Source organism: Rhodnius prolixus, unplaced genomic scaffold, assembly GCF_049639745.1.
Source record: "Rhodnius prolixus isolate KJV_2025 unplaced genomic scaffold, Rpr scaffold_7, whole genome shotgun sequence".
Classification (NCBI taxonomy): domain Eukaryota; kingdom Metazoa; phylum Arthropoda; class Insecta; order Hemiptera; family Reduviidae; genus Rhodnius; species Rhodnius prolixus.
In genome coordinates, this window is record NW_027411582.1 from 1,850,963 (window position 1) to 1,864,254 (window position 13,292).

At 31.8% G+C, this 13,292-nt stretch overlaps 2 protein-coding genes and 1 long non-coding RNA gene across 10 annotated transcripts in view; 2 read left to right on the forward strand and 1 right to left on the reverse strand.

Annotated features, from left to right (window-relative positions):
• Window positions 1-2,748, forward strand: part of NSD (Nuclear receptor binding SET domain protein) — a 33,024-nt gene extending 30,276 nt beyond the window's left edge. For all 8 annotated transcript variants that reach the window (XM_074113366.1, XM_074113365.1, XM_074113369.1 and 5 more), the window contains one exon: window positions 1,145-2,748. In XM_074113366.1, the coding sequence (XP_073969467.1) occupies window positions 1,145-1,342 (198 nt within the window). In that variant the 3' untranslated portion in view covers window positions 1,343-2,748. The remainder of the gene's footprint in view (window positions 1-1,144) is intronic.
• Window positions 2,749-3,496: 748 nt separating this feature from the next.
• On the reverse strand, window positions 3,497-13,260 carry Nup107 (nuclear pore complex protein Nup107). The gene is made up of 15 exons (XM_074113374.1): window positions 12,916-13,260; window positions 12,675-12,833; window positions 12,441-12,595; window positions 11,604-11,780; window positions 11,247-11,510; window positions 10,297-10,542; window positions 10,001-10,203; window positions 9,346-9,513; window positions 8,975-9,065; window positions 8,265-8,461; window positions 7,442-7,785; window positions 6,709-6,817; window positions 6,060-6,237; window positions 5,571-5,876; window positions 3,497-3,923 (listed from the first exon to the last, which is right to left on the reverse strand). The coding sequence occupies exons 1-15, from the start codon at window positions 13,037-13,039 to the stop codon at window positions 3,762-3,764; spliced, it is 2,883 nt and encodes a 960-aa protein (XP_073969475.1). The 5' UTR covers window positions 13,040-13,260; the 3' UTR covers window positions 3,497-3,761.
• LOC141446706 (uncharacterized) lies at window positions 4,344-6,058 on the forward strand. The gene is made up of 2 exons (XR_012453832.1): window positions 4,344-4,619; window positions 5,792-6,058. It is a non-coding gene; the product is annotated as an uncharacterized lncRNA (long non-coding RNA).
• Window positions 13,261-13,292: the final 32 nt, after the last annotated feature.

Below are 13,292 nucleotides of genomic sequence, written 5' to 3' on the forward strand. Positions count from 1 at the left end.
AATAGCGTAGCAGAATTGTGATTTTCTAAAAAACGGATCCTGCGATTTTCCTGGAAGGGCCTAATCCTCTTCTTCCCTTTAAAGTGCCATCTTTGCCAATTGTTCTGAATTACCACTTACACTCTGGGATTGGGTCAGCTTCAGCCATCCCATTTCAAGTGTTTACTAATGACCAATTCACTTATCAAGGAGTGATTATATTTAACGCCCTTTACAAAGTAGTCATTAGGCCGCTGTTGCTCTACGCCTGGAGCTTGACTTGTGCAGTAGCAACATTAAGAAACTCCAGGACAACACAGAACAAATTTCTGAGACTCACAACAGACTCTCCACGACGTACTAGAATTGACTCACTCCACAGAGACTGCGTCCATTATCCCCTTGGTACACTCCTATACCCAAAATCGTCTGCTGAAACTCTTTTCCATCCTAGACTGCCATCCTAATCCACTCTGCCGCGACATAGCCTCGTACAGATCCTTCTACAACATACAGACACAGAAGACACATATCCTACACTAACTCTCTACCACTGGCTGCAGGTTTTTTCCCCTTTTTTTCCCTGCATTCCAATCCTCCTCACCTAACTTTTCTCTTACTTCACTCAGTTAAGAAGGTTGAAATGTATTATACATTTATACTTCTATATTTATTCTATGTATATATTTATTATAATAAATATTTATTCTTCTGTAACGCAGAAGTTCCAACCTTAACCTAAGGAGCAATGATAATGATTGAATTTCCACTTTCAAGATTACTCTTGAAATTGCCAATTTTTCCGCAAGTTTCTTCATAATAAATACACATTATGTACACGTACGTCTGTCTGTCTGTACTGTACCTCCAGTTTGAATAATTTTTTGTGGGGAAAATTCATTTTAGAGCAATTCTCTTATTGCTGTAAAATACTCGATCAAGAAAACTCATACAGGTATACATACATATGTGGACTAATGAAAGACCCCTTTTTCGAAATTTAAAGGGAAGGAGGACCTCCAAAAAAAAAAAACTCATAAATGTCTCAGTATTACTATAAAATTTTTAAAATTAAAATTGTAATTGTATTTACAGTGATAGGAAATTTTGTAGACTGTTTCTAGACTAGATGCTCTCTATTTTAGTTTTATATGTATGTTTACAGTCAGAGAGCGGTTCCGATTGGAGCGGTGAACCAAGCGAAGATGAAGAATCTGCCAATAAAAAGCCAGAAATTCCACAAACTGTTACAATAACAAAAACTAGTAATAGCAGCAGTAGTAGTAATAGTAATAATAAAAGTAATAAATTGTTAACATCGCGCCGAGGAAGACCAATCATACCAAATGGCAATCTACATTGAGCAAAACCAAAATTCAACATTAAACGTAAAAACTTTTACTAGCGATATAATTGTATTTTTGTGCGAACAAAAAGGAAGTTTTAGGGTACAGTTTTTCTGCCTCCCCTCCGAAGGAATTTTCTGTTTTTCCTTTTTTTTTTTTTCCAATTAAATGAAAAGCCCCTCCAAAACATTGAACTATTTTTCTCAGAAGAGAAAAGAAATCATTACATAAAAAAAGTTTAATAATTTTTGGTAGTTTCGTTTTGCGATCACATTTTTGAAATTTATTTCTGCTTTTTAAATTGAAAATCAAATTTTTATAACGTGCATGAAACAAAAAGAATCATGGCTCCAGACATATTTTATTTGCATGTGACGTTTTAAAAGTTATTTAAAAAAAAAAAAAAACTAAAAAACGTGATTTTATTTAAACTGAAAAAAAAAGAAATATAAAATTCTTAAGAATTTTATAAAAATGAAATAGACTAGAAAAATTTATAGTGGAGGTATACATTTCTGTTGTATGCAAGCACAAAGTATAGAGGAACTTAAGTATTTTCGTACTAGAGAAATTACACTTGTATTGTCATTGTTTATCATTTTTTACGTCCCTAAGCGAAAAATCTTTCTACTTTAAAATTTAAAAAAAAGTAAGGGATAATTGATTTTGAATTATTTTAAAAAAATTTAAAAAAAAATGTAAAAATAAGTAATAAAAATAAAATGTATAAACGTTATTTTTTAAGAATTAAAATTTATATATTTTCTTTTTCTCTGTCGCCACTGTTTCTAATGAAAAAAATTAAAATAAAAAAAAAATTTAGTTTTATGAAAGTTAAAATAATAATTAGTAAATAGGAAATTTTGTGCGCCCTCTCCCAGAAAAAAAGTTTGGTTTTTTTTTTTTTTACAATATTTATTTTTAAACAAATAATTGAAAATAATTTTTTGTTTTAATCGAAATGGGTTAAATTTAAATAAATGTGTACAAAATGTAATTTTAATATATATTATATATATAATTATTATATTTTTTTTTTTTTTCATTTTCAAAATATATATATTGGTCAAAATGTTACCAAGGCCTTTTTAATTACAATTTACAAAAAAAAAAAAGAAAAATCAGTAAAAAAAATTTTTTAACGTCAAGATTTATCATCTTATAACCTAAAGGTGAAAAACGTTTTCCCAAAAAATAAAATTTGGGAAGTTGTAAGTTATTACTTTCACTATTATTTTTCTTAATAGTATATTACAGTGAGACTGCACCGTTTTTTTTTTGTTTTTTTTATTTTATTGTTATTAAAATTTAGGAAAAAAAAATATATTTAAAGTGAAGAAAAAATAGGAACTTTTATTGTGCATTATCATTTTTAATTATTATTGTAATAAATTTCCAAGAATAAAAAGTAAATAATTGTTAAGGATGTTTCGTTTTCTTCGTCAATTCAAAGCAAAAAAAAAAAGGATGCTGTGCACAGGTTCGTCCTGGCGAGACAAGATTTGGTATCTCTACTCACTTTTGAATTGGAAGAAATGCAGAATCGAATGTGCAGAATACAAGTTCTTGGAGACTGATTTTTTTTTTTTTTTCCTTACGAACAATTGTAATACGAGTATGTATTACATCATAGGCGTTTGCCTTAACAGTTGGTGCCACTGTCTTAACTGTTGAGTAGTTCCTTCATCTCGAATTTTCCTGGCAAATTGTAATTCATAAAAACGTTGTAGACCGTCGTCATAAGTGCAATGTGGTGTACACAGTTTTCTAAAGTGGTGATATTGATCGTTTATGATGCAGTCAAGGTCATCTCAATCTAAACATGAAAGTTTCAGGTTTTTACGATAATTCTTATTGTTTTTATTTCAATCTCAGACGCACAAAGGGAGACCGTTTTCTAAAAGCGCATTTTTTTCTGATTCCTCATCCTAACGAGGTATTTCTGGTGAAAAACTAGTAATCGAAGAAAACTCAACATGATGCCAACACTTTTCTTAGGGAAATCAATTAATAAATGCAGAGGCAAAGGATTAAGTGCACTCGAATGATCCAGAAGAATTTAATAAAAACAACACTATCGTAATGATCCGAAAACGAAAATCCAATTTTCAAATCCACTATTACTCTGAAGAATCCTATAAAGTAAGAATGTTGATCAAAACAATAGACAGTGCTTAGTAACAAATTTTATTACAATTTTAATAAAGAACTCATAAAAAATTGTTCACAGACCACTTAATAATAATACAGACACACATTGTAAGGTAGTATAAAATAGTTCCATAATTTTTATCACTATTTCTTTAGTAAAAACAGGATGAACAATTAAAAAGTATGAAAAAATAAACTTGATTTTTTGTTGTTTTTTTTTGTATTAATTTTATGTAATAAAAATGTAAAATGGAAGAAAAGAAAAAAGAGCCGCATATAATTAATTTACAAAGATTCATTATCACTGTCATCGTCTATGTTATCACTGGTCTCTTTCAATCTTTGAATATCATACGACTTATTGAAACTAGTTTCAGCCATTTTCGCCCAAGCAGTGATCAATTCCTCTTCTTCGTGAACATTGTCATCACCTACGCCAGGTACTTCCTGAAAATGAAAGAAAATGTATATACATTATCGTAAGTCTATACTCTGAAAACGAAAATCCAAATTTCAAACCCACTATAACCCTGAAGAATCCTACAAAGTAAGAATGTTGACCAAAACAAATGGTCAGGGCTTCGTAACAAATTTTATTACAATTTTAATAAAGAAAATAAATATATTCAATAATGAAAGAAAGTGTAAATGCAATTTTACATAATGATATTTTATACCTTATCTTACTCTAATATTTAATAACGGTATCGAAATAGTGCAGATTATCGATTTTGAGTGCCCAGAAATGACCGTCTAAAGAGATCAAATGCAAACATCGCAGAAAATTGAAATTTGATATTTCGTTTGGGTACCTAAATAAGGTTATGGACAAATCGATTAACCGTAAATACAACTTTACTAAATCGATCTTTCAACGATTACCTTGAAAATGGCTGCAATGTTTTTTTTCTCGAAATTATTGTATCGTACTTTATTGCTCATAGTTCAACAACTTTTATTTGAAACACGTTAAAATTTTGAACGAGAAGGTTAGACGGGCTTTCTTTTAAAGTATCACCAACGAGAGAGTATTTGGAACTATTACATATTCAACTAACTGTAAAGATTAAATATGTGGAAAATACGACTGAGAAATAAGTTTATTGTTGCTATGGAAAGACGTTCTTTAGAGACAAATTATCGGTAGGTAACCCGTTTTAAAAATCCCCTAGGCCAGAAAAAATTGATTTTTTTTTAAAAAAAATGGTCTTGTGTGTGTGTGATCCGACTAACAGGAAGTTGAAACACAAAGAGATACGAACGATGAAAATCTTCTTCTTCCTTTAAGCGACCGGAATTCTTCTATCAGAGGAGCCATTTTACGAAAAGATTTTGCACTTTTTTTAAAAAAAAATTTCTCCAAGACACCAATGATTACCTTTAAACTTGGTGCCTCTAAAGACATTCAGATCTGTAACTTTTATCCAGAAACAGTTTTATCCAGATACTTATGAACGTGAGGTGTATATTTAGGCATCCTCTTAAGTGCTATTGTACGTGCTCGTAGTACAATTTACCGTTTTTTAAACTATATAATGTTAGTATGAATTAAATTTGTTGTTAAATTCGGGATTTTAAGGTGCAATTTAAAACCTTGAGAAGTGAAGTAGTTGTAAATCGCGTGAATTTTTAACTAGGTTCATTTTATATTAAACTGTAATTTTTTTGATGTTCATTCTTTTTGGTGACTGATTTATAGTTTCAATGGGATGAAAAAATAATTGCCATTTCAGTCGAGTAAAATTTATTTTGCCAAGCTTTCGACCTAGGGACTAGGCAACCTTGGACCTTACTAGGCGACTAGGTCGAAAGCTCGGCAAAATAAATTTTACTCGACTGAAATGGCAATTATTTTTTCATCCTACTGTAATTTTGTTTGTTTAGTAGGTGTTTCATTGAGAGATACAAAAATCTGAAACATGTAGACATTTTTAGATGTTATTTTTAAATGTGGCAAAACAAGGGGCCACGAACAAATCAGAAAAGAGAATTGATTTTTTTTTGTTATTGATTGATTGTTTCTGTTCATATTGTGGCTTCCATGATTTGCACTTTATTACTGAATTTAAATAAATAAAGTAAAATATAGATTACCTCCAAGGTTGCATCAATATTCAAATGAGTCGGCGACTGAAAATTCCTATCTAGATCGTCGATCTCCTCATTATCATAATCTTCTACCATGTCTATCGGATCACCACCTTCCCAACCCAGGGGATCCAAACTTGTTGTCAGGATGGAGTCACAACTCTCAGCTATTTTAATAGTAATATCGTTCAACTGGGTTCTGTTGAATATTTTATAAAATTTTGTAGATTCATCCATCAGCAGAGTTACTAAATCAATGGCTTCTTCGAATAGTTCCATACTGTGCAGTACTTTGTGTAATAATAAGAATACCTGTAGAAAATAATAATATGCGCTGAAAAATTTTGGGATTAACAGGCAGCTTTGGGCCAATTTTGATTCAAGCAGCTGGGAGGTTTCCCCAAACAGTGGTTATAGAAAACTAATAGCCGTCACGGATGGACAGAAATATATGTATAAAATAAATAAATAAAAATAAAATGAATAATATTTAACCTGTGGGATGCATAATCCTCTAAGTCTCTGCATGTTATCCCGCCTAGCAGGATCATCCTTGTATTCATCTACCAGCCAACCACCGTCCGGAAAGGTTAGTACGTTGAACAATAGAGCTTTAATAGTCTTTGTTTCATGCAACATGGTAGATTTCCATCGGTTACAATCTTCATTATATCTATGAAGAAAACAAAGTAAAAATAGAGGAGAGAAGAATACCTGGCGACTCGTCTTTGGCAATGTTATTTCGAGATGAAAGTCATATAACCTGACTTTAGGCTACACTTGAAAAATAAACCAAATCCTATTCATTTTTTATTTGTTTATGTTTTGAAGAGGGCATAGACAGGAAAGTAATTCAACCAACCAACATCTTTCTTGTACTGGCACAGCAAAGGCTGCAATACAAACTTTCCCAAATTTCTCATTTATATATTTATCACACAAACATTGTCGTAATTAATAATTTATAGCTCTTCAAAATCAATTACTATTTTTCTGAACATATTTTCTCCGCTGAATGAAGAAGCCTTTTGAGGGACGGACAATCTCATCTCGTCAGTTTCCAATATCTTTGTGGCCATAAAATAACACCAAAATCAATAAAGTTAATCTGCATGGCTGATTCATAAAAATGTGTTATAATTACCTGTTTAAACGATGCTCATGTGCCAGTTTCTGTGTAAAATCATTTCCTTCGTATTTACTTGGTAACGTTGGTCGTGTATTGTGGAATTCGTGAAACCAACGGGAAAATCCTGCCATGGAAAAAATTCGAGTTTAAATAAATAATTATAATGTGCTACTAAATGAAGAAGGAATTTTTATGTATTTTTTATACATAAAAAATATGAACTGTTGAAAATGTGGTTAGCCCGCAATGATAGAAAATATCTTCTTTTTTTTTGTATTCATGACCCAGTATTGGATTTTCAATCAATATCAGACAGAGTTAAGGTAATCAGATTAGTGCAAAGATTTCGATTCACTAATGTTTTCATCTCGCACTACAGTTGCTGAATCAGTTTTTTATGTATTAAAACCGACCGGTAGGACAGTTGTTCGAAGGGTTGATCGTCAAAAACTGCACGAAAAAGCGTAACGTTGAAAAACACCCAAATTTGACAATTTTTTTCTCTTTTTCTATAAAAGATAAAATTCCCTAATTTTCTTTAAAATATAGGGCAAACCCTCCTTTATATTATACATACAGCTTTTATATATTGTACTAAATCACGATTGTGATCAAGATATATTTCAAGAAGAATGAAACTTAGTAAGTGTTTATCTTTTTACCAATAATAAAAATTGAACTTTAGGGCTTACTACAAACAATAGTATTTCATTTGTAAAATAAAGAGCCTAACATCAAAAATCTTTACCTTCTTGGGCGTCCAAATACGCCTTATAACTGAGAAACTCCTTAATGGCAGCACCAACTTTAGGCGGCAGAGCGTCACGATCTACTACGCCGTTTTCACTATACTGTTGCAGTATCATTTCCATTGAATCACTGGGTATCCTGTCGAAAGCTAACCTGGCTGCAGGCAGTTTCCCTTGAGCAATGAAGGTACGTATCAATGTGTTACATTCCCATATTGATTCAGCCCGCTGATGTGGATAATAGATCATCCAATCAAGTGCGGAGATTTTCTCCTTATCAACTTCCGTAATCTCTCGCACCAGAGTTAGATCACCATCGATCTCGGAATCCTTTTTCTTACTTCTGTAACCAAAGCGTTTTGCAAAAGATGAGAACAATTTTCTTGTCAGCCATGATAACATTAAATCACTTTTTAAAAGTAAATATTGCCAACAAAAGATGGTGAACAAATATTCGAAGTAAAATTATTGTTATATTTACATACATGATGGAAAAATCATACAATACCAATAATGGAATATTTTACAGGTCTGAACATGTCCTGATCCTTAGGTCGAAAGCTCAGTTATATCAATTAAAAAAATATGTCTGAAATTGGCAATCATCTTTTCTTTCCCACGGCTAAATGAATCAGACACCACAAAATAAATTGAAAAATACCTACTGCATCATTTGAACACTTATTTTTCATAACTATCGTCCATTTAAAGACTTATTGAAGTACGTGAACATATCGGACCCTCTAACAATACCTACTGTATAAACTAATTGTTACATTTAAAAAAAAATGTTTATCGTTTCCATCAAACGTTTACATTTACCTTACATTCTGTACAACCTTCTCAGTAATAAGTGGTATGTTCAGATTATATTTTTCTGCTGCGGCTAAACATTCTGCTCGATCATTCTTGTCAGTAATTTCCTCCATAAATGTTGAATAAAGATCTACTTGTTCTTCTTCCGGCAATAGTGAACAATAATAGGCCACTAAATCGCAGTCACCTTTCTGCATTAATACCTGAAATAAGTAGTCAAGCCGGAATGTTATTTCTACTTTAATTTTTATCTAATTGATTGTTTTATTACATTTCAATCATAGCATACACTTTTCTGGTTCAAATACATCTAACAATGGCTCCATTACAAAACAGTAAAAAAAAGTAAAGTAATTGCCCATTTTTTTTTTAGGAGGGGCTTAACGTCAAACTACCAATTACGTGTCATGTATGCGGAAGCACATATTTTACTATTCACAATTTTTTTCTAACAAACAAAAAGCGTGAGAATCACACGTGAGATTCGAACTAGGATCTCCATGCTTCATAACCACTAGACTAGCACTATTTCAGAACTGTTTGATTCTTTCATTGGATAGTGAATATGATTAACAGTCGTACTTGGCATTCTACTAAATGGAATCCATTTTGTACCCAATCCTCTTCTTGACTACTAATTCTCAAAACTGCTTTTGCAAACATCATTAGTGTCTACTACTAACTACTAAATAAAGATAATACATAAAGATAATTACCTTAACATAAGCACTGATTACTTGATCAGAATGATATGCCGCTCCGGGTCTACCAATGGTTCTCAACACTAGTACAAGGTGGCATAAATATCTGAAAAAAAAAAAATGATTCCTTTTTATAGATGTTACATTAAAATCGTTACAAGATATTTGCTTTGCCGATTACAGAGAGAAAAACTTCTTTAGTGACCTGGTAGATCTTTCTCGTAGATTTACGATATATCTTGGAGACACGATCTGATTTCTTAGTAAGAAGGTTTTCGGAAATAGGCGAGAATAAAACTCAAGATACAGAAAACTACAAGATCAATATACTTCCCTTTTACGAGAGATGAGAAAAAAAAACAAAACAAATATAATCAAATACCTACCTCAGAAAGTGCGGCTCCGAAGCTTCCTTTTGCTCTTCCAACCAACATGTACATACGCTAAATAATTCATCACATTTGTCCAAAATCAACAACTCTTGTAATGTCCTATTTGGTTTAAATTGATCATCTTTGCGGGCGATTTCTTTGATAATCTTCTCCAATGAGCGTCTTACAAAAAACCAAAAAACAAAAAAAACCTCTTCTTTAAAATGGAATTTGATAGAAAAATATAAGTTTTTGGGATGGGCTATACAATTCAAAATGGAAGAGTCAGAGCAAGTATGGTGGATGCAATTTTGACATTTACTCGCTCGTAGACCAATCAATCAATTCAATAAACACGAAGCATCAAATCTGATGAGATTTGATGATCTAAAATGATGATTCTAATCTTCACCATAACTTTTGTGTTTATATCTGCGACACAATATGGAACCATAGATAGAGCTTGTAAAATCATCCGCAAAAAAAAAAAATCATCATTAAACCCATCAGTTGCAGATGACTTCAGGGTTTATCATCTTATCTCTTACTGTCCCTTAACTTTTATAGTCAACCCAATCTTTTGTAAATTTTACAAAATTATGAGAAGATAGAATTCACATAAAAACTAGTTACGCAAAATGGCATTTAAAAAAAAAATCAAAAAACTTACAGATTATTCCAATAACCATCCTCTAAAGGTTGATAATTTTTCAGCGAAACTTGTCTTATCTGTTGTTCAACAGCCACATCTACAGAGACCCTGGTGTAGGCCCAAAGTTGATCCTCCCATGTTGTACACAAGGGTAGTAAAGATGGAAGGTGGCCACATAAAGCTCCCATCACTGCACGCTCATCAGCCGAAGCATGTGGATCCTATGGAAACCATTCATGGAAGTTATAAAATTGTGGATAAAACCGGAATACCCCATTAAAAACAGGAAATGTAATTTCCCCCCCCCCACTTACCTCGCACATTTTCCATGCACATAATTTCCAAATATCTCTGTTCGGATTACCTTCTACTGGTAAAATTTCTCTTTCTTTGCCAATTCGTTTTGTTTCACCGCCCATCATGTGATAAACATTATTGTCATAGTTTGGATCATGGAATAATCTCCAACCTTCTAATACTGCCGCTCTCCAAACTTGGCCACAATGGACGCACAATTGTTGAGCATGTTCCAGTTGGCCACAACGTATTTCTCGAAATATCTGGTATACAAATACAAATTTTGAAATAATACTGTATATTAATATTATACAGATAAGCCCTACGATATACTGAAATAAAACTTAACCTCACATATCCTATAGTGCTTATAGAATTGTAGAGAAAACTAAGCTCTATAACTGGTATAAATCGCGGTGTTTTAATGGTCATCGAAATATAATAGAAGGTTAAAGTTTGCTGGTTTTCAAATACCTTCAAATTTCTATCGCTTGTTTCTCTTTTTGTATTCATCAGATTTCAATTCTTTCTCTATCAAATTGTAAAGAAAACTAAGCTCTATAACTGGTATAAATCGCTATGTTTTAATGGTAATGGTAATCGAGATATAGAAGGTTAAAAGTTTGCTGGCTTTCAAATTTCATTGTTACAAATAATTGCTCTTTTTTTTTTGTAAGAAAATTACATTATGTACATGAGGCTTTATGATCTGTGACATCTAATAAATTCTTATAAAAGGATACTAAAAGTTATTATAGTAAAATTAATGTTTTGATATCGATTAGTATTAATGAAATATTAGGTACTTGTTTAGTTCTGTTCCTTTTAGTGTTTAAGCAACCTTTATACTTAACTTTTTAAATTGTAAGTTTTTGTTAGAGATTTTTTTTTTCAAGTACTAGTTATTGATTGGATTTATTTTTTGATTGTTTTTTTTGGCTATTTTTGTCATAAATCCTTTATTTACCTGTTTTATTAATCTACTGTCATTTGTGCTGTCCATAAAATGCAGTATTCTACCTTCTTCTCTATAAATGCAATCAGGATCAATGGTAGTCACTAGCTCTGTTGATACTCTTTCTGTGCCAAAATTCACAATACCGCCATTCAACTGACATAAAGTATTCTCCCAAGCAACAGTTTTATCAGTAAAATGTACTATGGAAGGTTGTGAAAGTAGTTTACTTTCATGTTTACTACATGTTTCCAACCAATCGACTACCAATTGTGCCTGAAAAAACATGCAAGAAGTTCGTTAAATTAAGGTAAGAAATGTTCAGGATCTCCTTACAATGAATTAGACAAACAAAAAAAACTTGCATACCTCTCTTACACCACTATCGTTGTAATATAGATCTGTTACTATATCTTTCTCACTCGAAGGATGATGAAGAAAACGAGAAGTTTCCATGGGTTCATCATTTCTCAAAGTCGTCCTATCCTTGTACAGTGCTAGCACCAATCTCCAAGTATTCAACTCATCCAACAACCACTGGATACTCTTAATTTAAAAAGAGATGTTTTAAATAGTTGGCAAATACTTTTTAAAGAATAAACCATCGCAAGATAAAGATAAGCGCACTGAGAAAATATTAATTGTTTCGCCCCTTATTTTTCAGATACAAAATGTTTGAACGCGCACCCCTCATTAATTTCCTTTTCCTCTAAAATGAGTATCTGTCTGGCGTTAAAACACAACCTGCGTGTAGGTATGCGAGAAGCCCTGTGCCATCTAAAGTCTAAATAGCCAATGCAACTTAAAGAAACAGAAACTAAAGAAAAAACTGGGCTTAAAGGAATCAATCTCAAATTCTAGTATAGAATACTTTACATAGTGGAGAAAACTACGAAGTCTTAATAACGTAAAATAATTATATTTGAATTCTGTTTCCCAGACTTCCGTTTATGATGAATATCTAGTTAACTTTAGATCTTGATGTTTTCAAGACACTTGTGTTTTCATTAGATAAAATCAACTCTTCCAGTTTGCGCCCAAAATCAACTAATGGGCACTATTACGTAATAGCCCTTTACATAAATTCAAGCACTTTAGGTCATTGTTGAACATTGCCGTTCCTTTTTAATTCTAACCAATTAATTTAATGTCTTAGTTCCTTTTAATTATCATCAAACGTGTCCACAGATTGAATAAATAACTTACATTTCCCAACTTATCTGTTAAATCTTTTCCAGACCAAATTGATGAAATAGTGTTCGTTAGAAGCTCAACAAAACTGGAGATGGCTTCAAATATAAGCTGCGTATTTCCTGAAGTTTGATATATTGTCTGGAATTGATTGAAAAGTGTATCCAGCACTGCAAAAAGTAAAATATAAGAATCCAAAAATAAGAGGACAAAAGTATTATAAATGGAGAGAATGAGATATAGTTTAACCTTGAAAAGATGAATAAGGTACAGTTTCAGTAACCGTTACTGAATCATCCAATAAAGAGAGTTCTTCATCCGGGAATATAGTAACTGATAAATTTCTAAGGTCTGATTTTTTTATTTTCAGGTTTTTCTCTCTATTAATATAGTGTGTTCTTGCTTCTCCTACAAGTAAAAGAAAATCGCACTTGCTACATTTATTTAACACAAGTAAATTTAAAATGTAAACAACTACATAATTATTTACCAAACTGTACGCCAGTTGAAGGTCTTGTTCTACTTTTATTCCATCTAGCTCCGCTTGTTGGTGTAACATTGAGAACACTATTCAGAACGCGAAGTCCATTATCTAATTTCGCTTCTGTTGACATCCTTGAAAGGTTCTCGCTTAATAAAATATTCGGTTAGTTACAAAATAAAAGTATTTTTTTTTTTTAAATGTTCATAAGAACGAAGAATTAAAACTTTTTTTTTTGTTTACATTTTCTTTGTTCAATAAGTATCAACAACACACTAATGGTCCAAGTAGAACCAAAACACTAAAAATTCAAGAGGTTACAGTTTGTAGGTTGTTATAACCTGCTATCGGCGGCAATGATGAAATGAAGGTAACAGTCCAAGCCC

Bases quoted from the DNA above. Each gene is read 5' to 3' on its own strand.
- Nup107 (XM_074113374.1), bottom strand. From the start codon at position 13,039: ATGTCAACAGAAGCGAAATTAGATAATGGACTTCGCGTTCTGAATAGT. The intron at 11,511-11,603 runs GTATGCAAGTTT...ATGTTTTTTCAG, and splicing joins ACGATAGTGGTGTAAGAGAG to GCACAATTGGTAGTCGATTG. The intron at 5,877-6,059 runs GTTAAATATTAT...TATTTTCTACAG, and splicing joins GAGGATTATGCATCCCACAG to GTATTCTTATTATTACACAA.